The sequence below is a fragment of the Clinocottus analis genome, unplaced genomic scaffold (assembly GCF_023055335.1).
Source record: "Clinocottus analis isolate CAN_PGR_092001 unplaced genomic scaffold, fCliAna1.0.p SCAF_9, whole genome shotgun sequence".
Taxonomy (NCBI): Eukaryota; Metazoa; Chordata; class Actinopteri; order Perciformes; family Cottidae; genus Clinocottus; species Clinocottus analis.
The window spans coordinates 20843969-20869365 of NW_027176251.1; the positions used below are offsets into that span (position 1 = coordinate 20843969).

Sequence of the window (25397 nt, forward strand, 5' to 3'; positions counted from 1 at the left end):
CACAGGGTGTGTCCACAAGGCGTGTCCACAGTGCGGGTCCACAGGGTGTGTCCACAAGGCGTGTCCACAGTGCGTGTCCACAGGGTGTGTCCGCAGGGCGGGTCCACAAGGCGTGTCCACAGGGTGTGTCCACAGGGTGTGTCCACAGGGAGTGTCCACAGAGCGTGTCCACAGGGTGTGTCCACAGGGCGTGTCCACAGGGTGTGTCCACAGGGTGTGTCCACAGGGTGTGCCCACAGGGCGAGTCCACAGGGCGTGTCCACAGGGTGTGCCTACAGGGCGAGTCCACAGGGCGTGTCCACAGGGCGGGTTGCTCCCCAGGTGTTTCCTCTTTTTCCTGATCGATGTACTCCACACCTACTTGATACTAACAAATAAATCCTAAACGTTACGACATGAACAAATCAACCCCAAAATGCTCCAGCAGTGTTTTAGGGTTATTGTTAATAATTACAAATAAATAATCCCACTGCCGACCAGACCCGGATTAGAGCTTCATCAGAACCAATGTGTTTTAAACAGAATGAATAACAGGCTTTTTAAAATGATTTTCTGTCTTAAATTGTTAAGATTGACGTTGACAGAGACGTATTCATCCACCAAAGACTTTCTTCTTTCATGTTTGGTGTCAGAATGTTTGACCTTCAGCAAAGTTCTGCGGGTGAACGCTGCTTGTGGCCACGAAGTCTATTTTCAACATGGGAGTCATTTTTTGTCTCATATTCATATTTTCATGTCTTCTGGCGAAGCCATGCATATTTTATTGGTAATAACTTGTATTTATAAGGTGAAATGTGAAACCAAACAGTACTGATATCATTTTCCTGAATTTTTGCTAGTGAAATTCTGGCAACCGCAGCTGCAAGAGTTATTTACTCTACTGCCCTATAGTGCATCTCTTCACGTGCACAGCCTTATTCCAGAATATTACCATATTCATTACCATATTCAGGGTATTACATTGTCCCTTTGTGTATGTTGTATATACATATATGCCTCTAACATCGCATCTGTCTAATACTCTGCACATTAGCATAAGAAAGAGTGAAGTGTTTTTCTGCCTTCAGGTTCAATTAGGGCTGCCGCACCTTTCCAGGTACGCAGAGACCAGATCTGAGGCTCGGGTGTAAGGAATGAGACGTATAGTCAAAGGCCTTTCCTCTGGGACGCCTGCACGCCGGAGAGGTGGGACAGGGGGCCGGTGAGATGGGACAGGGGGGCCAGTGAGATGGGACAGGGGGGCCAGTGAGATGGGACAGGGGGGCCAGAGAGATGGGACAGGGGGCCAAATAGATGGGACAGGGGCCAAATAGATGGGACAGGGGCCAGATAGATGGGACAGCGGGCCCGGAGAGATGGGACAGGGGGCCAGAGAGATGGGATAGCGGGCCAGTGAGATGGGACAGGGGGGCCGGTGAGATGGGACAGGGGGGCCGGAGAGATGACACAGGGGGGCCAGAGAGATGGGACAGGGGGCCAAATAGATGGGACAGGGGCCAGATAGATGGGACAGGGGGGCCCATTGAGATGAGACAGGGGGCCAGTGAGATGGGACAGGGGGACCAGTGAGATAGGACAGGGGGGCCAAATAGGTGGGACAGGGGCCCGGTGCACAAACACACCTCTCGCATCCATCCATCAAAGTGCCAGCCGGGTTTCTCCTCTGCCTCCTCCCAAGGAATCCATTGTGAGGGGGCAGAGTCACTGAGCTGTAGGTTCTTGTGGCCCTGTAGCGTGTGTGTGTGTGTATATATATATATATATATATATATATATACATATATATATATATATATATATATATATATATATATATATCACATATATCCGTCCTGTGACTGACATCAAAGACGCGCCTGTTTGATGTGTCGGCCGTCCCGGTTGGTCCCAGATGAGCGCGGCGGGAGGGAGGGGATGGGGGGGGGTCCACACACACACACGCATGGACATGCACACCCACACACACACACACACGCATGGACATGCACACACACACACACACGCATGGACATGCACACAGGCATGCAGGGCACTGGACAGCCGATCAGGCCCCCAGCAGGCCCTCAACAGGGCTCTGATGGGCTGTGGCATTGATAGACCATCTGTAACTGTGTCACGTTGGATTACACTGAGCGCGAGAGAGAAACACAAAAGAGAGGAGAAGACGAGGGATGGAGGGAGAGAGGAGGGGGAGAGCCAGATCAAACCCTCTCCTCCTCCAAGAGAGCCTCTTTCTGTCTTTCTCTCAGAGACAGGTCCTTATCCTGGAAGAAAAGACTTAATCCCTAACCCCCCTCCCCCAGTATCCCACCTCCCTCCCTCCCTCCTCTCCTGGCTCCTCTCTCCCTCCCTCCCTCCCTCCCTCCTTCTCTCCCTCTCTCCTCTCTGCTGAGGGACAGTAGTGTCTCAGCTGTAAGGCTTTGTGCTCCTCCTGGGAACCTGCCTGGGAGATTGATCTGCACAACGTGAGGAGCACAAAGAGCCGCTGCTTTACGCGCCACAGAGCCGCCGCGTATCAAGATGTATCCGGCGTGGGAGTAGCCATACCTGTCTTATCGCATCACGGCTAAACGGACAGATGACGGGAGGAGGAGAGGAGCGCAGGGGGAGGGGAGGAGGAGAGGAGGGGGAGGAAGGAGAGGAGGAGAGGAGGGGAAGGAGAGGAGGGGGAGGAAGGAGAGGAGGAGAGGAGGGGAAGGAGAGGAGGGGGAGGGGAGGCCGGGTCGCACTGCTCCTATTGGACACAACGTGCATGGTGGGGCGTCGTGTTTGTGTTTGTGTGTGTGTGTGTGTGTGTGTGTGTGTGTGTGTGTGTGTGTGTGTCCTTTCTTACAAAGTATAGATAGAGACAGACCAGACGTTCTAGCATCTGCTCTGATATATAGAATGATTTACAGAAATCAGCAACTTGATGCATTCCATTGCACATCAAAGTGTCCTCTGGTTACATTGTATCTTATTTTAATCGGTTGTGTGTAGTTTGACAGTAATAGAAGTAAAGGAAAGGACTCACAGAGAGAGAGCAGATGAAGGAGATAAGACACAGAGATGCTTCTTCTGGATTAAAGCCGTCGTTCCTTTGTCACGTCTGTATTACTGTGCTGACGTAGAACTGCTGAGTATCTTAATTAATCCAAATATAAGTGGATTAAAAACGGAAACTGTACTTTCAGTTTGGACAACCGACAGCTAACAGCAGCTTTTAAAAAACTATTTGAAAAAACTTTTTAAAAAAGTGAGTGTGAGCCCTGCTACACACACACACACACACACACACACACACACACACACACACACACACACACACACACGGTGACAAAATAATAAGCGCCCCAAGGCTCTGCCAAGGCCTCCATGCCTTTGTGATAGATGGCATTTGCTTTTTCTGCTGTTTCCTCCATCGCACCATTTTCACACACACACACACACACACACACACACACACACACACACACACACACACACACACACACACACGCTGCATCGGTGAGATCCAGTCTCTGGCTCCATGAGCGCTGGTGTATCTAAGAATCCTGTTTTGCGGCTGCATTGTGCAAGTGGAGATGGAGGCCCGTCTCTGAGAGCAAGGTCAGCGAACACATCAGCACAAAAGAGCGCTATCTCCCGTCTGTGTGAGCGTGTGCTCTCTCTCTCTCTATCTCTCCATCGCCCTCTCACACACACTCTCTCCATTCCCGCCGCCGTCGCTCTCCCTCTCATTCTTTCCCCCGACGAGCCACGAGCAGACAGCTCCTCGAATGTCCTGACCTCAAACACGCTGAAATAGCCACAATGGCCTCTCTGGCGAGAGAATATCAGGCCGCTCGATCTGGACGGAGTGACTCAGAGCTTCTATTTATCCGGATGTGAAGAGCGCTCACTGGCATTGTGAGATTGCGATCACGGACTCTGGGGGAAGTGAAGGGAGTCGACAACAAGGTGGAGGAAAACTTTATCATGCGGCATCCTTCATGAGAGGAGAGGGAGCGCTCTGCTGAGGGATCATCGCTCATCTTCATGCACCCTGTGAGACCAGGAGAGGCCGTCTGCAGGAGGCCGTGAACCGCAGGATCTTCAGGTGAAGCCGTCCGTCACAGAGATCCAACATGTTTACCTTTTGGAAACCGTGCGTGAAAATCCTCCCGCTCCCATTTTAAGGCCCAGCATGCCCCATTCAGACAATCTTTTGGCATTAAATAAGTAATCTTTCTATTTTTGAACCGAACGACTCAGTTTTTTGACTGAAACTTCTTCCTAACAGACCAGGACTTTGTTTTATTGTGATTTTTGTTGCAGGTTCTGATTCTTTAGGTCCTAATCTTTCCATAAAGGTGTCTTATTGATGCTCCAGGAGGCTTTTCTGGGGAATCTGGCTCACATCATGCTGGATGTTCATAGTTATGATCAAAATATCTTTTAAAAGGTTGGGTTTTTTTTGCAGATATACATTTTTTTCCCAAGACTGAATAAATACATACAATAAACACAAGTATTGGAATTAATTTGGGGTTCCTACGACGACTCAAACACAGAGGAAAAGGAGGTCTGGAGACAAAATGGTTCCACAGTTTTTAACGGGTTAAAACATCTTGAGCACGACGAGCAACGTCTGCGTTAAAGATGTGAGATTATTATCTTTACACGCACAACATGACTGGAACAGACGACCTCGCTCCCATCAGTCGTCATAAAGAGCTGCTATTGTCATGCTTCTCTCTTCCAGGCGGTAGACACACCCTGAGCTACGAGAACATGTTCAGCTGAGCAGCAGTTCACACACACACACACATCACAATGCACCACTGTAGTGTGTGAGTGAGTCATGTGTTCATAGCATGACAACAATGACCAAACTCTGTCAATATGAGTATTGCAGATTTCAAATCAGGACTTGAACTGTAACAATAAAGATGAATCACCAGCCTGAACCCTTGTGCTCTGGACCTTCATCCTGAGCTGAGCGGCTTGGTGGTTTTTCGGGGTCAGATGGACCCGTTCACACGGGGATGGATCCACACACGTCCTGGGTCAGCAGTCTGCTGGGAGAGGGTTCACACTTTCCAGTAGACCTGGAGATGTTTTACACTTTTTAACATCTTATGTTTCACATGTCGTGCTGACACAAACTAGACGCGGCACCGTGTCGCCGTGCGCCTCCGTGAGGCTGCAGCTTCGCTCACGTCGGTCCAAGAGCTCATCACTTCTGTCCCGTTAAACATTTGTGTGAAATTGTCATAATTAGCATATAGATTCTTGGGCTATGGCCAAAAGTGTGTGTCCCTGTGACCTTGGAGCACCAGGATGGAATCAGCGGACGTTTGTGCCAAACTTGAAGAAATTCCTTCTGGAGATATTTAGTCCAAGACAATGTGACGGATGGACGCACAACAACAGAACTGTTGTTGTTTCTGAATCCAATATATTTCATATTTATGCCGCAAACAGCTGCACACAAACGTTGTGGGAATGCTGAGCTTTCTGTCTCGCCAGCGGAGCGGCACCATGACGACGGGATGACCCGCGCCGTCTTCATCATCCCGCCGCGCCGCACACATCATTATCATTCATGATCTGCAGAGTTGAACCCCCGCTCCGCCGCGTCGAGGAGCCCGATGCCCCGCCGCCGGCTTCGGGGCCGCGCTCTCTAAATCAAACACGCCTGCCGAGCCGCTTCAGAAATATATTTAGCTTCTCCGAGGAGGCGTGTTTTCTACCTCACACTTCCAAATAGATCATCACGGAGAACGCTCCTCGTATAGAAGTCCCAAGTGAAAGAAGTCATGGCTGGCCTGGATCCTGAAAGACATAAACAATCCAGAGTATGTGGGCCAACAAGCACGAGGAAGTGTGACATAAAAGGAAATAATAAGACATGATGCATTCTGCTATTAGCAGCTCGTGTCCGACACAGAGGAAGGAGTTCTCTGTCGCTAATCCTCGGAGATATAGGCGGGTCCATATGGATCCTCCAAGGCTGGGTTTGATAGGGTTTTATATATACGTGTGTGTGTGTGTGTGTGTGTGTGTGTGTGTGCAGCGCACTACATACATTTCAGAGTGGCTTCTTAAGCATCCTCTGGAGTCTCCTCTTGGCAACTGGAAGTGAATAATGCACGGTGAGATGCTGAGAGAAGCGGCTTTATTACAGTTGTGAAGTAGAATAGGAGTTGTTAGCAGTGAACCGGCTCGGAGGGAAACGCTGCTACTTATCCTGCACCTCTTTATGGGCCATTCTCTGATTCATATTTAATAATTCATCTGACACAAAGGAGGATTGTTCCATAAGTCATGGAACGAGCACACGTCGATAATGTGGAAACTAAAGCTGCTGTTTTTTTATGGGTTTTTTGGGGATGTGTTATTTTGGGTTTCTTTTTGTGGTGTTTCCATGGTGATATAAATCATTTTTCTTCTACTTACCAACGGATCAAATGGAGCTAAAAACAGAATCAAAGCATCTTTTCAATAAAAGCCTTGGTGTTCCTGATTATACTGAACATGCACATGTATGAGTTGTTTCACTATAAAAATAGGAATGTCACAATATTGCACACTCTTTATCACTCCATTTATCACTCTTTATCACTCTATATGTATCACTCTTTATCACTCCATTTATCACTCTATTTGCATCATTCTTTATCACTCTATCAAAAATAATCTGTGACAGAAATAAATAGAAAATAAATGCTTTGTATGTTTTTATAACTTTTTCCGGATCAAGACGGTCTGTTCCAGTTCTGCAGCTATCTATTCCCCCAGCCTTTATTTATTATGATACACACACACACACACACACACACACACACACACACACACACACACACACACACACACAGAATGTGACATCACATTAAAGCGTGACAACAGTTTCCTCTCAAAATCATCAGAGAGGGAAAATAAGAGTTGTGGGGTATTAACTGTTAGCACATGGCACACACACACACACACACACACACACACACACACACACACACAGTGCAGCGTGGAGCCGGTTCAGGAGATATCTCAGGACGTGCAGGCTCTTTCATCTGCTGAACAAAATGTGTGCGATCTAAAGGCTTCTCCGTCGTTGTCATGCTAACCTATATAGCTAACCTATACCAAGCTAGCCGGGGCACGCCGTTAGCATTTGAAGGAGCTAAATATTAGCTAAGAAAGACAGCGCTCCCATTGTAAAGGCATGGGAACGAGTCAGCCGCCTCTGGTACCGACCATCTGTGCTGGCGTCTCTCTCCCCGCGCCGCAAACACGACTGCAGGCGCCGCCCGGCGCTCTCAGGCCGCCGCCGCCGCCGCCGCAAACTCTGAGCCCTGCCGCCTGGAAATAAGCCTCACACACCACAATACAATTAATGAAATGAAGATAGTCTCCAGTGCGTCTCTCCATCCAAATAAAGCTGTTTGGGCTCAACACCAAGGCGGCAATTTTCCATGACAAGTCCACTTTTTTTGAAATGGCTTCTCGTGTGTGTCTGCCAGAGCAGATGAGTGGCGTGTGGATTTAAAACTGAGGAACGAGTCACACGACATCAAACTGTCATTCACTCCCACTCTCATCACCGGGTCTGGAAACACACTGGATTGTAGAAAGCCTTTAATGATATTTCCTTTTTTTTTTTTAATGCGAGTGGCTCGTGGGAGATGTGTGAGAGGAAGCAGGTGAACTCTGGAGCAGCTGCTTCGCTCTCAGCGCGGATTTAAGTTTCATGTTTCAGCAGAATGAATGCAACTCTCATTCCAACCCCAGAATTGACAAAATAATTTTAGAAACTGGCAATTGATTGGGGAATGCTTGAAAGACACAAAGTCGTCCTCCCTCAGTCACCCAGAGAGTGTTCGTAGTGCGACTGGAAGCATCAGGTGCAGAGGGGGAGGCGGCGCTGGGACTATATCTTCAGCGCTGTACGTGTGTGATCTGCCCGCTCCATTGTCATGTTAATGCAGTAATTAGCCACCACATTCTTGGCATTTTTCCTCCCTCAGAAACGGCGCCGGAGCCAGAGACCAGGAGTCAAGGGCTGGCTTCACGAGCAGGGTGCATGCTGGGACGGCTCTGCTGCCGCCGCTGCACTGGAAGGCCCACCTGTTACACTTTCCCAGGGGTGTGGAGGTGGAGAGGGCTCCAACACCCTGGAGCACAAAGCACACACACACACACACACACACACACACACAACTAAGGCAGCAACAGCAGCCGCCCACACTGCACACACCACAGGGCACGAAACCTTCACTCAGCTAACGTCGTTCCCACCACACTGCTACACATTCCTACACAACAAGTGGATCTGAACCTCCACTCCCCCACACAACACACACACACACATAAAAACACACACACACTTGTTTTCCTTTTTGTTAAGAGCCCTAATTTAAGGAGGAATGAGGAGAAATGAGGGACATAACTTTTTTTCCCTGGATCGGCAGAAGGGAGCGTAGGAAAGGTGAGAAACAACACAAACAACACAAACAACACAAACAACACAAACAGGTATTCTGAGACGTGATTGAGATCTTTCTGAAAAAAGTGAAGAATATCAAAGAATCATTCAGACGTATTCAGACATTAAATGGCTGAATGGTGTCCTGTAGCGAGCTGGAATGAAGGGATGAGAAAGGGATGAAGGGATGAAGAGAAGATGGCTTGATGCCCCCTGCTGTCATTGTGTACAGGAACAACATAATCCCATCTCTTGCCTCACAGGTGAGCTCTGCCGAGACGAGCCACGTAGGTGAGGAGAGAGGAATAGTTCACATCTTCAAGCTGTGGAAAAATGTTGTTTTCCATACAGTTGTTGTTATGTTTCATTTCGCAAAAGAGGATAAAACAGTTTTGGTTTCAAAAAGTGTCGAACTTCAAGCCTCGGTGTGACTTCTCGTGTGCAGCGGTTGATATTTGTTGAGGCGGTCGCTGCTGACGAGACCATGTGATGTAATAACCACAGACTGCAGAACAGGAGTACACTCTGCAAGGTCCAGGTTCAGGAGATGTCCTCATGCAAAGATCCAGCACTTCACAATAATGTCCAATATGATCTACAGTGAAGTAGCCAGCAGTTCTTTCAACATAGGAAGTCAACAACTGACTGTCAAATCAAATAAATACATACAAAATAATATCTCAACAATATGTATTATCAGTTTTTAAATTTAACTAAATGAATTAGAAATAGTTTAATACAAAATAAATGATCTTCTCTCATTTTAATTACAATAAGGGAAGGATATAACAATGTAAAAAATACATTACTGAAAGTATATATTAAAATAAAGTACTAATTCTACAAAGATAACTTAGTCGTCTTTGCCCTGTTTGTCCCGGACAAAGAACAAAGACTAAAGAACAAGTTCAGAGCTCCTTTATTTAGATTATAAATCATTTTTATAGATGATTTCCTAATTTCTCACCAGTTAAACACAGTTAAACTACCATGTGGATCATGTAAAAGTATCTGCATATTTATCTTACTTTCATTGGTTTATTATTTTAGATGCTTTTTTTGTTAAACTAAATGCATGAGAGGAAAGGGAAACAAAGATGGAAAAGTTAACAGATCCATTGCATTAGTGTCGTATGCACTGACCCATTGGACCTGTCAGCCTCTAGACTGTGTGGTGGTGACGACAAGCTAACAGCACTCTGAGTGTAGTTCTCCTGCTCAGAGATTATGGTTAGAGACTCTGGTCTGAGACCCGAATACGCATATTTAATTGTCCGAGTAGCATCACGTGATGTGTTTACCTGCATGTGATTGGTCGGTGTGTTTCCTGGTCCGTTGAACGAGTCCTGTAAAGGCTGGAGAAGCTAGTTAAAATATTAGCGCTCTGTCGGCTTTTAATGATTCTCAACTATCAATCAGGTATAGGTCCAGGGTCCGGATACAGCGGCGTCTGGGTCCGGACCCGGACCGCGGTCCACCTGTTAGTGACCCGTGGTATAGAAGAAGTGGACGAGGTCGTCACCCGTCGGTTTGTGGCCGACAATATTGAAGCTTTGAAGTCGCCATCTTGGTTTCTGGACACCGCCATCTTGGTCTTTGGCCTCCGCTGTCTTGGTTTGAAGCAACCAGACGTAACACGAGGGGGCGGAGTTAAGCACAAGCCAACGATGAAAACAACATTTTAAGGCGAACAAAATGTTAAAATTAACTTTCATGAAGTTAAACCACTGTGAAAGGGTACATCAAGAGAGAAGTAGAGTCACTTATATAGACTTCTATACAACCAGAGGAGTCGCCCCCTGGTGGTCAGGAGAGAGAATGCAGCTTTAACACATGAAGCATAGACTTCTATACAACCAGAGGAGTCGCCCCTGGTGGTCAGGAGAGAGAATGCAGCTTTAACACATGAAGCATAGACTTCTATACAACCAGAGGAGTCAGCCCTGGTGGTCAGGAGAGAGAATGCAGCTTTAACACATGAAGCATAGACTTCTATACAACCAGAGGAGTCGCCCCCTGGTGGTCAGGAGAGAGAATGCAGCTTTAACACATGAAGCATAGACTTCTATACAACCAGAGGAGTCGCCCCCTGGTGGTCAGGAGAGAGAATGCAGCTTTAACACATGAAGCATAGACTTCTATACAACCAGAGGAGTCGCCCCCTGGTGGTCAGGAGAGAGAATGCAGCTTTAACACATGAAGCTTTGACTTCTATACAACCAGAGGAGTCGCCCCCTGGTGGTCAGGAGAGAGAATGCAATGTAAAAATAATACTATATTGTTTCCTTCTCTGTGGTCATGGAACCACATTGTTTTAATTACTAAGGTTGGATCAACCTCAACACGTGTACAGATTTCTTTGAGAAAAACTTGTTTTCATCTAATTTTGACTTAATTATTCATATGTTTTGGTAGGTATCGGTAATCGGCGGCACCACAGGTGTTGGGGTTGTTGTTTTTTTTCCAACCTAACGTGTGAAAACACCTGATTTGCTTTAAGAGTTTGCTCAACATGTGAATGGCAGTTTAATGGTATGCAAAAGTGGAAGAAAGATGATGAGAGAAGCGAGGTCCCGCTGCTCTCAAGACTCTGTTGTTTCTTTCTCACTTACTGCCTTCCTCTTTGGCCCCATCTTCCCTCTCAATAACATTCCAGTGAGTGGTCTGCAGTCGGATCACAGAGATCCAGGGTCTCCGCTGACGTCCGGGGTCGCCGACAAGAAAGACAAGGAGCAGATGGTGGTCTTTGTCATTCCCTCCTCTTTTCAGCCTCCTGGCAAGCCTCGCCAGCTCTCTCCCTTCTCCCTGCACCACAGCGGCGTTGCGGGAGTCTGAATAGGCCGAACCACGGCAATGCGAGCCGCCTCGTAGGTACGGACCTCCGCAGCCAGATGGTGAGATTATTTGGAGCAATTAATTCTTTGAGAGAATCAGTGGGAACATGTTTGCGGCAGAGATTTGGGGGACGAGTGGTTGAATGCGTTGAAAGACATTCTTCCTTAAAGTCCTTCCAAGAAAAAAAAAGTTTAAAAGGGGTGGGAAGGTGGGGGCCTTTGGTGGGAGGTTCCAGGAAGAACCGAGTGAAAGGTTTTCATCCAGGAAAGAAAAGCCCGCGTAAAAGTGTTCAAGCTGTTGATGGGAACTTTTCTGAATGAGAATTTCCACATTCCAGAGCAAAAAAAAAACACAGAATATGCTAGCGGATAAATGTGACGGAACAACTAGACCCTGTTATCTGATTGGCTGTCTGAAGCGATCAATCCACATATCAATCAATCTGTCCGTCAACGGCTGCCTTTTCAGGTTCAACGGTCTGTTGTGCTAAGTAGGCGAGCAGCAACACAAGGGCTGTAATCTGTCCCCCCGCCGCATCATACACCGCCTAATGACCCCGCAGGTCACAGGGTCGAGTCCCTCATTGACTCGTCACCAGTCCTCTCTCTGAGGAGTTAGGACTGTTATTCCTCTCGTCCCTCAGCTGGTGGATTAAACATCTCTGGAGGAACAGAGTGTCTCAGCTCATAGCTGGAAACACGTCTCAAGACATTCAAATGATTGCAGGGTGGAAGAGGCTGCTGTGGAGTGACTGAATAAATAGAGATTAAACATTAAACAAGAAGTGAAAGAAGTCTGTAGCTTTGATCATATAGAGTTTTTCTAAAAACAAGAGCTGGCCGCTGTACTTTTTGCACAAGTTGCATGTTGGGGATTTTTCTTACTGCGGCACGCAGCGACGTCACGTAAAGACCGCTGTCGCGCTTCCACGTTCCCAACCTGAGTTTCTGAAAGCTCGATGGCGGCAGCACACCAGCATCCATGTTTCTTAACGCTTATTCATCCCTCAGCGCTCTTTCAGGCTGTCTGTGTGTTGCTCTCCTGCCGCAGAAGACGTGACGGCGTCTTTACGCGGCGTGCGGTCAGAGGACCCAAGTTATGAAAATATAAATGTTCATATCCTGAGCCTGATGCCACGTGGTTGCTGCACCTTTCTGCAAAGTTTATGACGCCCAGAATCCACCAGAAACCACTCAGACAAGCCTCAGCACGATATCAAGCACATTGCATCTTTTTCTAGCCAAAAACCTGAAATATGACTTACTTATGGATGAATAATACTTGTTGGTATGTATTTTACTTACTTATGAATCAATAATACTTAATAAATAATACTTAATAATACTATTCCTCTGTTGTGGAATCAGAGGCGTTCAAGGTCCAGGGAGAAAGTTAGGACATTTTGGCTTTCAGCGAACCTAAAACTAAATCTGCATTAAATGAATTATTAAAAATATTTAACTTCAATTAATCAAAGTCAAACTTTGCAAAGATGCTGTTAACATGTGGTGATATTTTATAGTTCAGAAAAAAAAACAATGATTTGCATAATTAAAAAGACTAATTACATCCTTTTTATTCTTCCTTGTGTTCCATCATCAACTAATAACCCAGAAACACAGATACTGTTATATGATCCTCTTAACTGTCTCTCAAGTGTTCTCTGTATATTATACCTTTGGGAATTATTGCACAAGCCCTTGTGTTTGAGGAGATATTCTGTATTTATTATGGGGATGAAAACCATTCGGAAAAATAGCATTTTGGACATTTTGAAGCCTTGAGTTGCAGCCAATGAACAAAAGTTAACATGAGGAATGAGGAGCGATGTAGAGATGCTGCATAGTCTCTGGTGACCTGTCAATCACCTGGTAGCCCCGCCCTTCAACGTCATTTCAAACTCAGAACATAATCATAAAAATCTCCCAGTCGTTCCTTGTCAATAATTTACTACATTTACAACTACAATGTGCAGGATTAGTCATATTCAGAGTGAGGGACTGCAGATTAATACACTTAATACTCACAATGTTACTCAGCTGTACACATGCGCTGCATTTCAGTCTTTTCATTAAACTACATTTCTCCACCAAACCAAACTGGGCTGCTCATTATTTAGCTTAATAGCTAAATGGGGCTCGTTTAGAGCTCATTTTTCACTGCTGAGATAATGTTAGTGCTATTTCTGAACACCATATGCTAGCCTGTTACACGTGAAGACCAGTGGTTAGGTCTGCATGTCCTGAGACGAGTTGAATGAAGAGCCAGGTGTGTTCTCATGACCAACACCAGTCAGAGTGAGTGGAAGATGCTCGTCTTCTTCACATGAGGAAGCTGACTGTCCTCAACTGGAAGCTCTTCAGACAACAACCGTCACATGAGGCAGCAGTTCAGAGACTCTTTAGCATAAAATAAACGTGTAATCAACACGACGGAGGAGGAAAATAAAAGCAGAACATGCGTCTCTTGAGTTGTTAAGAACCAAAAATGTAAAACCTGAAAGTCAATTTGACGTGTTTAGCACAACAATGGAAACAAACCAGTCTGTGTACTTTAATGCTTTTTGTTGCATCATTTATATTCATTATGTCTATAAATATCAAGTAGGAGCTATTTACTCATATTATAACTTTATTTTATTCACATGTAATATATAACAATAGCTGTTTGTTTGTGTTAGATGTAGTTGTTGTATGAGGACAGTTGTTTCTTCACTTCCTCTTTAGATGTGTCGAGCCGGTAACGCTGTGGGCACCTGCTGTGTTTAAAGGACCAGCATGCACCTGGGTAGGCTCATGATTTTTTACCAACAACGTCAACAACGGAGGAGGCAGCATGAGGGTTATTCTGCTCTTTAGTTTGATTGTTTTAAGTTACAATAAAACATCAGTAGAACTGGACTCCTGCGTCCTTTCAGCTGCGTAAATGACCTACGATGCATCAGTGGCTTTGATTTTTATTTATTTTTTATATTTGTTTTAATACATTCACGGGACAAATGACCACTACAACCTATAAATCTGCACTGCAGCACATAGAAAACATCTGACGTTTGCTTGATCCTATATTTTATGTCGTGACATATAGTTTATAAGTCATATGTGATTAACTGGGTGTCTTTTAAAATGTATTTAACGTTCAGCTCTTGTTGAGAGTCCGGTTGTCGTTAGCTCGACCCTCTCTGTCACATCTGGTGGGCAAAAACCACGATGCCCAAAACCACAGAGCCAAACCTGAGGATCCAAAGCGTCCACAAAGCAAAGCGTGACATCACGGAGGCTGCGTCCGCCTCTCCAGAGAGACTCTGCCTTCAACGTGGTCGCGTGATGTGCTTCCATAAGCGAGCGAGTCAGCACAGACAGGAGGTCGGGAGTGGACGGACAGGAAGAAAAACACAGGACCTGAACCCACCAGACATGTTCATGTCCTGTGTGGAGCCAAAGGTCAATGCCGGCTTATTATAAAATAAGTAAATGTGACGTTACCGAACACAGATTATAACGTGCATCACACGCTCAACCAGAGCGTCTCTCTTTTGTGTGTCTGATCTTGCGTCATCAGCAAAGGAAGCAAGTGTTCATCTCATGTGCACTTAGTTCTGGGAAAGATACAAGACTTTTTATTTTTATTTTCAACGGTTAACAGAGTATTGTGCAAAGCTCAGCTTTGAAGAAGTGAGGATTTACATTCTGGAGACAGCCAGCCGGGCAGCAGCTGTACAACAGGATGCAACATAGGTGCACCTGTTGTCACACACACACACACACACACACACACACACACACACACTGCTGTCTGTCTGCACCTACATGTTGTCGGGTCTTTCCACAGTTTGGAGTACAAACAGGACATGGGAAACGCAGCGAGCATCCAGACGACGGGTCAGTGTTTGATGTGACCACGGTGGGAAACGGGGAAGTGAAAGCAGCAGCTGGGAGAGTTCTGAAAACTCCCAGAGGTCGGAGGCGAGAAAGGCAGTGAATAATGCTTTTGGACCTGACTGAACTGCTTCTGGCCTAAATGAGTGTGGCCCAGAACACAGAGCCCCTTCTAGCACAGTTACTATGAGAATAGATCATGGCGACTAAACACAAACCCCACAGGTGGACCGGCACGTGGGCCACCTGTCAGCGGAGAGAATTATCGAAGTGGATTTTCCTGCCTATTTTTACTCTGAGACACATTTTCCATCTTGTTTTAGCTTCTTTTTTTGTTTTTACAGCAAAAAAAAAGCCAAAAGAAGTCAATCACTCGTTTGTGTGTGTGCGTGTGTGTGTGTGTGTGTGTGTGTGTGTGTGTGTGTGTGTGTGTGTGTGTGTGTGTGTGGATGGTTACTCAGGTTGCACAGAGTAAACAGTGAATGCACCTGTGTAAATGACACAGAGAGAGCTGTTGTGTTGGGAGGCCGTCGGGGAATAAGGCATGTTGTGCAAACTGTGTCACCTGGAGAGAAAGAGGAAAAAAGAAAAGTGCGGCACCGCTCGTCACAACCGCAGCCGAGCCGGCCGACGAGGACGGCTCTGTGTTCAGGAGATACGAGCAGCCTCCTGCGTCTGATGAATAGTAAAAACAGTGCATGCAAATGTCCGCTGCACTTTGAGTGATCGGGGACTGTTGTGCAGGGTGCGCCGCTCGGAGACGCAGAGTCACCGCGCCCGGCTCCACCGCACGGAGCCGGCAGCAGGAGGTCACGGACACGCTGAGCGCCGCCACCGTCAACACCACGGTCACATGGCCGTCTGCACTGAGACCACTTCAGGAGTCAAGGGGGAAGTTCCTGAGAGCGAGCTGTTTGGTGGCGTTTCAGAGGCCGTGAAGGCGCCTGAGATGGAAGACGAGGGGATCAAACACGGGTTAGATCATCTACAAGCTAAAAGAACTAGAACTGATCCAGTCACCAAAAGATACAACAATAAACTGCCACAAAGAGAACCATCACAACCCCAATACAACACAAAACAACGACACAAAACAACCACCGAGACAAGACACAACTTAAAAAATAATAAGTGAAAATACAAATAACCACAAAGTTTGAACTGGATCACGAGAGTCTCCACGTCTTTTTTAAAAGCATTCCTGTCACCTCCTTCCTGCTGGCATCCTCACTGGGAACCAGCTCAGCATCTTTGTGGCTAATGAGTCTCTTTGAATCCCTCCTTTGGTTACACTTTTCTTTTAAAGTATGGCTTCTTTTCGTGTTTCTTCTGCTTTTTTACCTATAAATAATACAGGTTAATGTTAAAAAATCACAATCGTGATCCTCACAAAGCCAAACAATAAAGAAAAAATAAACTAAAAAATAAACCTGCTCAATAACGTCCAATGATCTAAATGCCATGGTGTGTGTGTGTGTGTGTGTGTGTGTGTGTGTGTGTGTGTGTGTGTGAGAGAGAGAAACGTCTTGCACAAACGCAGCCGTCGTGCAACTTCCACTTTGCTTGAGGTTGCCGCAGCGTGAACTCACCGCTAAAGATTTCCAACACTGAACGCGAGACTTCCTCCAGTGACCGAACCGCACACGTGTGGCCGAGTTCGACTGGTTTGAGTCGGTGGCCTGATCCCCGTCTGGGCACGCCGTGTAGCCACAACAAACAGAGCTCTCACCCCTCAGGCTTATCTAGTAACGAGTCTCTAGTTACCTGGCTCCGGTCCCCAGTCAGCGCCGCTATAAACCTTTAGGGAAGTGGAGCCAGAAGGGCCACAATTAGGGAAGTACATGCAAAGGAAGCAAGAGAAAGCAAACACACACACATACACACACACACAAAGATAATACACACTCATGTGTCCCTCCTTTGTTCCCACTAACTTTGAATTATTGCTGGTGTTACACTTGAGGGCGATGTGTGAGTCATTGACTGGGTGCAGGGCTGAAGACGGACAATAATAGAATTATAACAAGGTTACCGAGCACAAAGAGTCAAAGTGCACCTTGTTTACATTCCTGCCAACACACACCACACACACAGACACACACACACACACATTAGTTGATTAGAATAACCTTGTGTGGAGCCCAAAAGGAGAGAGAGGTTCCATCAAGGCCCGGTCACACAAATCGGCTGCACTTCCAGCCAAGAGTTAGGGACAGTGTGTACCGTCGAGGGGGTTTATTGGCAGATATTCAGTATAACATTCATAACTATCTTTTTTTCAGTGTAAAATCAACCAAAACTAAGATTCACCATGTTTTTCTTAAAAAGCCATTTGGAGCGGGTTGTCGTCCACGGAGTCCGACATCTTTCTCCAGCAGCCACAAGCCCTCCATCCACATCCGTCAGGCTCTCAGCAAGCCCTCAACACACACCTGTACAAACTCGCTTTCACCTGTTAACCCCTGCTCCCTAGCCTTCACCTGTTGACCCCTGCTCCCTACCCTTCACTTGTTAACCCCTGCTTCCTACCCTTCACCTAATAACCCCTGCTCCCTAACCTTCACCTGTTGACCCCTGCTCCCTTCACCTGTTGACCCCTGCTTCCTACCCTTCACCTGCTAACCCCTGCTCCCTACCCTTCACCTGTTGACCCCTGCTCCCTTCACCTGTTGACCCCTGCTCCCTTCACCTGTTGACCCCTGCTCCCTACCCTTCACCTGTTGACCCCTGCTCCCTACCCTTCACCTGTTGACCCCTGCTCGCTACCCTTCACCTGTTGACCCCTGCTCCCTACCCTTCACCTGTTGACCCCTGCTCGCTACCCTTCACCTGTTGACCCCTGCTCCCTACCCTTCACCTGTTGACCCCTGCTCCCTTCACCTGTTGACCCCTGCTCCCTACCCTTCACCTGTTGACCCCTGCTCCCTACCCTTCACCTGTTGACCCCTGCTCCCTACCCTTCACCTGTTGACCCCTGCTCCCTACCCTTCACTTGTTAACCCCTGCTCCCTACCCTTCACCTGTTAACTCCTGCTTCCTACCCTTCACCTGTTGACCCCTGCTCCCTACCCTTCACCTGTTGACCCCTGCTCCCTACCCTTCACCTGTTGACCCCTGCTCCCTACCCTTCACCTGTTGACCTCTGCTCCCTACCCTTCACATCATGACTCATTCTGCACTGCTTGTCCAGGTTTCATTTGTACCAAAAATGTTCTGTTTGATTGTTTGTTTGATCCTTTGACTTTCTATTTTTTGTTTTGTTCTCTTTGTCTCTGCCCTCTGCAAAGCCTCTTTGAGTACTTAGTAAAGCACTATATCAAATCAAAGTATTATTAATAGTGAGAACCATTCAAGTTGTATGTTATCTGAAGGTATTGATGCGTTCCAACACCTGGTATCAAATGCCCCGGTGCTAAATAATTCAAGACCGTAGTATTGATTAGCCCCGACGCAACTTGTGCTTTTTGGTTGTACTTTTTAATGTCATTTATTATCAAAACGTGCAGCGCGCATTTGCTTGACTCTCTGAACAGCTGAGCGCCTCCAACTAAACACACGAGACAACGTCATGTATATATTATTATTCAGTCATGTGGAAAAGCAGATATTGATAAGAGGAGCTCCGAGTTGTGCACAGACACAAACAGCGGTCTTGTTGGTCTGACCCGACGGTCCATGGCGACCTCCTCTCCCTCTCAACACCAGGACACCTCTGAGGGCTTGGTACTCACGCAGGTGGGTTTGCATCACTTAGTTCAGTTAGTTGCTGAAGGATGCCTCTGTGCGTGGGTCGGTGAAGGAGTGAGAAGAGGTCGGTGAAGGTCGTTTGCTATTTACAACCAGCCTCCAAACTTCACTAAAGTTGAATTTGACTGCATGGAATCTCCAATTCTCTGTTTTGCTTTGGACATAAAAGGTCAAATCATAAGCGTTTGTGAGTCATCGCTCAATCCAACAGAACAGCGGTCCAGCTCAGGTCCAACAGGACAGCGGTCCCTTTCAGGTCCAACAGGACAGCGGTCCTCCTAAGGCCCAACAGGACAGCGGTCCAGCTCAGGCCCAACCGGACAGCGGTCCCCTTCAGGCCCAACCGGACAGCGGTCCCTAGGACAGCGGTCTTCCTCAGGCCCAACAGGACAGCGGTCCCCTTCAGGTCCAACAGGACAGCGGTCCCATTCAGGACCAACAGGACAGCGGTCCCCCTCAGGACTAACAGGACAGCGGTCCAGCTCAGGTCCAACAGGACAGCGGTCCCCCTCAGGCCCAACAGGACGGCAGTCCCCCTCAGGTCCAACAGGACGGCAGTCCCCCTCAGGTCCAACAGGACGGCAGTCCCCCTCAGGCCCAACAGGACAGCGGTCCAGCTCAGGTCCGGCCGTCTCAAAGTGCTCATCGTGGGCGAGAGGTCACGCATCGCGTCACCAGCGGGAAAGGCTACTACCATCGCCGACTCATACCAGTGACCCCTTTGAAGTTTCCCTGAACCAAACATTGTTGCAGCACATTACTGAGCAGAGCAGTCACTTCCCATGGCAACAGAAACACAGAGGAAGAGGGCGACGGGAAAAATACCCATTTAAAGCATTTAAGCCTTTCAATATTCATGACGGAAGAGACTGTGGTGGTTCCCATAAAGTTGTGGGACATTAACCCTCCAAAGAGGCACTGCGGTGGGTGTCCTCCCCGCTGGAGTCGGACCTCAGGGGCCCCTGTAGGATTCCTGCGCGGAAAAACACTCAGAGTTGATGCTGAATTGAAGCTGGAGTGTAGCTTCCTGTTGTCTTGGCAACATTCCTGACAAGAAATAAAGAAGGGAAGAAAGAGAGAAAGAAAAGGCAGAGCAGAGGAGCCCGTGTGTGAATGGAGGAGCTGTCCGTGAGGCGCCAGGCCGTCTGCCCGGCGGGGCAGCGAGAGGAGCAGCGCGCGACGCGGCCGCAGAGGTGCAGGAATGTACACAACACACAGCTGGAGGAGGGAGGAAGACTGGCCCGACCCGGCTCCCGTAGAGCTGCGACCCGCGCCACGAGAGCCACAATGTTTTGTTACATGAAGTCATAACGACAGTTTGTTCAATCCGAGGTGACAGCGAGCTGGATCCACTTTGTTTCTCTTGTGAAGCTGCACATCGGAGCTGCTCCTCGTGGATGCAGCAGGCGCGCATGAGATAATATGACATTAATATGAAGCCGATATTTATTACATTTATTTACATCTGTCCTGCATGTCCGAAGATCATTTGGAGTATTATTATCTTTTTGGGGGGAATTGTATTTATTCAGTGAGAAGTTAATTTGATTGTCTGGTGTCGTTTTGAATTAATTTCTGAAGGTAAAGCGACTTTAATCCGCTGCTTTCGGCTCTGGATCCTCTGCCACGGGGAAGGGGGTCGATACACGCGAGGCCGCGCGTAATTACGCCTCCGCGACACGACGTTAAATACTATAAAAAATAATTAAATATAGATATAAATATTATATTATTATTATATACATATTATACACATATTATCTTCCATGAGAGGCCTCCTGCGAGGCTGGACGTAAAAGATACTCGAGACTTGTCTCTTCTTTGTGCAGCGGTGGTAATGCGCAACTGTTTTAAATCGCCTCCTTCTCTCTCTCTTACACACTCACACACACACGCACACTCACGCGCGCGCACGCACATACACATACACACGCACCTCCTGCCAACAGGCAGCCCACCGCAGCGCGCGCAGGAGAGACACGCCCTTCCCTCGGCTCCCGGTCGGGTCGGTGGGCAGCGGGCTGCCGGTGATTGACCGGCTCCTCTCCCCGCTGTCAGCCGTCGGCTTGGCGCCTCCCTCTCTCTATAAATGTCGGGATCAGCTCGCTGCCTCCACACCGAGCTGCTGAAGGACGAGGAGCTGCGCGGCTCCGCGGGATGTGTTGACAAGACGACGGTTCCGCCTTCCGCTCGTTTTTTTTACTCCCTTTGCTCATTGCAGCTGTTTGCTCAGTAGCTTTTGTCTCTAACCCTCCCCGCTACCAGAGCCCTGTTTCTCCCCTCGCTGTCTCCGCGCCCCGCTTCTCCAAGATGAAGGCTGTTGCCCCGGTGCCCCCCCAGGACTCGTCCTCCGGCGGCAGCCCGCTGTCGCTGCACTATCTGTCGAAGCAGAGCCTGAACATCGGCCGCTGCCGGCCGGAGGAGGAGGACCTGTTCTGCCTGCAGTACGACATGAACGACTGCTACAGCCGGCTGAAGCGCCTGGTGCCCACCATCCCGCAGGATAAGAAAGTCAGCAAAGTGGAGATCCTCCAGCACGTCATAGACTACATCCTGGACCTGCAGCTGGCTCTGGAGACGCACCCATCGCTCCACAAGCAGCAGCCACAGCGGACCGGGACCGGGACCGGGACCTGCTCTCCCCCGGCCTCCACCCCGAGCCGCGCGCCGCTGACGGCGCTGAACGTCGAGCACCACCCGGTAAGAAGCTGCTCCTCCCGCGCTGCTCGGTTCACACCGGGGACTCGATCCGGACCCCGACGGGTCCGCGTGCCAAACCGCCGCGCACCGCCAGGCAGACAAAGCGCGTCATGCCCGTTATGTGTCATTGTCCTTCCAATGCGTGCGTGTGTGTGTGTGTGTGTGTGCGTGTGTGTATGGGGGGTGGGATAAACAGCACACACCTCACAGCACAACCTTGAAAAATCGTGCGTAAAATAACAAAACAAAACGCATGTGCCGTGGGTTCGATTGCGCACTTGATTGCGAGCTTTTACAATTTGCATGATAATGGCAGAGCGTGTCAGAGGCCCGGCTCACCCGGCTGCTGAAGCACCTCAGCCCGCAGCCCACTCCACTGCGCACAATGAGGCCAATTTGTTATTCATAAGAGCATTTATTACGGGAGATAGCGCGCCGCTCGGCTGCATGTCATTTACTGTGCGGGCTGGAGGCCTCTGCCTTTAAATGAATATCTTTATTTATTCTGTATGCGCTGACACCTTTCTTTCTTCTTCTCCTCCTCCTTCTTGTAGAGGACATCAATAGTCAAGAAGCCGGAGGACTCTATTTTATGCCGCTGAGACACAAACACTGCACTGGTGAGTTGACTTACAATTACATCTTTATTATTTGAAATGTGGTTTTTTTATTTCATTATTATATTATTATAAAAGTTTGGCTTATTATTTTTAAAAATGCTGGCTCCCAGTAGAGAACCACAGTTAGTGGGTTCTTGTAGGTTCACGTTCTCTCAGCGCGAAGAGGACAAATAATGAGGAACACGACCTCAGAGCAGCTGCTGCATGCGCAATAACTGTCAGTGTGGAGCAAGAAGAGGGTTAAAACCTCAGCTTGCCCTCTTTCACACACACACACACACACACACACACACGCACACACACACACACACACACCTTCCTCTCTCGCTGTCTGTCCCTCTCAGTCCTTTTCAAGCTGCTGATTTATAGCACTGAGTCTAAACACACCTGGATAAGGCCTAAAAAGCTCAGTGTGTGTGTGTGTGTGTGTGTGTGTGTTTGTGTGTGTGTGTGTGTGTGTGTGTGTGTGTGTGTGTGTGTGTGTGTGTGCGCTTGTTGTTTGACCTGGTTTGTTTTGGGTTGTTGATCAAGCATGGCCTTGTGTTTTGTCCGTGGCGTCAGTCAGTCTGGAGCTCAGCAGCTCACCACCCCTCTCCTCCTCTTCCTCTTCTTCCTCCTCCTCTTCCCACCCCGCTATTCACCCCCTCCACAGGTGTGTAGGCCGCACAGAGCCGCTCCAAAGCCCACAAAGCTTCACCAGGGACTCCCCCAAACTGGAGGCACCGATCACGAGGGGATTCGGAAAAAATAATACTAATAAAACGCCGGGAGGAGTTCAACCCAAATAAATCACCACTCATTTCAGCTTTTTTTAATGTTTTGTTTGGTTGCATCGAACAAGGGAGTCAGTGTGTAGACGTCTCCGGTCACCTGAAGTCTTCTCCCATTAGAGCGCAGACACGCCGGAGAGCTTCTTGGTGGAGTCACATGTCTGTGAATGTGCTTAAAGAATAACTAAGAAGGACTCCAGTTTAAAGCTTTACTAAACTGCTTAAAAAAGAAAAAGGTTGTACATGTTTTGGACATCTATTGTTTCAAATAGATGATTTGTGTTGAACGGGGCGTCATCCCCTGAGCTGTAAATGTTTGATATTGTAAAGAAGGATTTCCCATTCGAGACGATTAAGAATGTACATATATAGAGACACAAATGTTCTATAAAGTATGTGGAAGGAAGACGTATATGCTCAAATAGACTATTGTAATTATAAGATATTTTTATTAAAACCTTTCTTTTGTTTGTCGTTATGTAAATATGGTGTTTTGACCTTTTGAGTCTCTTGGTGGATGTTCTGCTCTCTGATCGTGTCCTCATGATGACATCACTTATAACTGCAGTGTTTTGTTTGGACTCGTTGGTATGTAGCATGTCGGCTCCCTGCGGAGACGTTGAATGAACTCAACTTCTTTAAGTTCTCTCTGCGGCTTTCTCTTGAATTGTTTTGTACTCATTAACTTTGACGACTTTGACCCGCTCGGAGCGCCAGGTTCGCTCTGCTGATTTCTTTGAATTTTTTTTGTATTGATTCTGTTACATTGCACTCTTTGTTAAAAAAAAAAAGAAGAAGAAAAGAAATGTTGAGCGTTAGGGCCTTCAGTCGGTGAGCCGTGTGGCGACACCTTTCACAAGAGCCTCTCTTTGTGCTTCTCCTCGAGGAGTTAACCACTGACGCCCTGAAACCATCCAGCTCTGGTTATGAAGTGATGAAACATGTGAACATTAACGGACTCCTTCTGGACAGCGAGCAGCCGGGCGGTGTCTCGAGACGTGACGCAGAGAGAAAGAGAAAGACGCCTTTTATTTTTCATGTGACATCGAACGCCGACTTTACCTCACCGCCCTCCGGCCGGCGAGAGAGGGCTCTTGTACATTTGTGTCGGCTGCACTGTTGACGTGACCTTCACCGGCTCGTGAGGAGTTGTCAAAAACAATTAAAGTTTCCAGGAAGAATTGTGTGTCGTCTCCAGTTTTGTCTCGGTTGTAATGTCCAACCGCCAAAGAACAGAGGAGGGAGGGGGCGCGACGCTCTCGAGCTGCTCATTTGGGTGTTTATTAATTCAAAATATATCGGTAAAATATTGATATGAATCCAAACGCGGGTAACTGCATGACTTCCGATCCGGTGCATCTCGTTGGGGCCAAAGCCGCCCGACACGTCGAGTCATGTGACTCAGAATATATCAACATATATATACATATATATATATATATATAATTTTTGTATTTTTTATTCATATTTAACAACGAGTCATCATTTTAGATCAACACACCCAGAAAGTTCTAAGCAGGGTCTTAATTAAATCATTATACTATATTTATGGCTGTATATATGATCTTTTATTCTTTTGAATAAGACCATTATTTTGAAAAACAAAAGTCTAAGAATTTGTCAGCATGGTTATGTAATTGAGTTAATAATTATCAGTATGGCCCATCCCTCCTCCTCAGCATCCTGGAGCAGCGAGAGAGGCTCATGGAGAGTAAACGTGATGAAGACGATGCTCCAGGTCCTGAACCGGTTGGACAGGATTCAGGGATGAAGCCTTTTGTTTCGTGGGCTTTAATTTAATCCATCTTTATTTGTCCCAGCTTTCAGAGTAGTTACAAAGCGCCGCCCCGAAACAAGAGACACATTGAACTCATCAAACAAAGATACCAACAAGCAACTAAGAACAAAAAAGATTTAAAGAAGCTGCCAGACGGGTTCTGGAGGACACGTCCGCTCAGAGGGTTGAAGACACGTCTCAGAGGGTTGAAGACACGTCTCAGAGGGTTGAAGACACGTCTCAGAGGGTTGAGGACACGTCTCAGAGGGTAAAGACACGTCTCATAGGGTTAAAGACACGTCTCAGAGGGTAAAGACACGTCTCATAGGGTTAAAGACACGTCTCAGAGGGTAAAGACACGTCTCATAGGGTTAAAGACACGTCTCAGAGGGTTGAAGACACGTCTCAGAGGGTAAAGACACGTCTCAGAGGGTTGAGGAGACGTCTCAGAGGGTTGAGGAGACGTCTCAGAGGGTTGAGGAGACGTCTCAGTGGGTTGAGGACACGTCTCAGAGGGTTGAGGACACGTCTCAGAGGGTTGAGGACACGTCTCAGAGGGTTGAGGACACGTCTCAGAAGGTTGAGGACACGTCTCAGAGGGTTGAAGACACGTCTCAGAGGGTTGAG

At 47.6% G+C, this 25397-nt stretch overlaps 1 protein-coding gene across 1 annotated transcript; it reads left to right on the plus strand.

The window, feature by feature from the left end:
- Positions 1–20912: 20912 nt before the first annotated feature.
- Positions 20913–24174, plus strand: id4 (inhibitor of DNA binding 4). The gene is made up of 3 exons (XM_068570714.1): positions 20913–21603; positions 22158–22223; positions 22876–24174. Exons 1-2 carry the CDS (start codon positions 21214–21216, stop codon positions 22203–22205), a joined length of 438 nt encoding a protein of 145 aa, XP_068426815.1. The 5' UTR covers positions 20913–21213; the 3' UTR covers positions 22206–22223; positions 22876–24174.
- Positions 24175–25397: the final 1223 nt, after the last annotated feature.

What these genes read in the sequence shown, in the direction of transcription:
- id4 (XM_068570714.1), top strand. Translation starts at nt 21,214, where the DNA reads ATGAAGGCTGTTGCCCCGGTGCCCCCCCAGGACTCGTCCTCCGGCGGC. An exon ending in TGAACGTCGAGCACCACCCG is followed by an intron (nt 21,604 to 22,157) that starts GTAAGAAGCTGC and finishes TCCTTCTTGTAG; the next exon opens with AGGACATCAATAGTCAAGAA.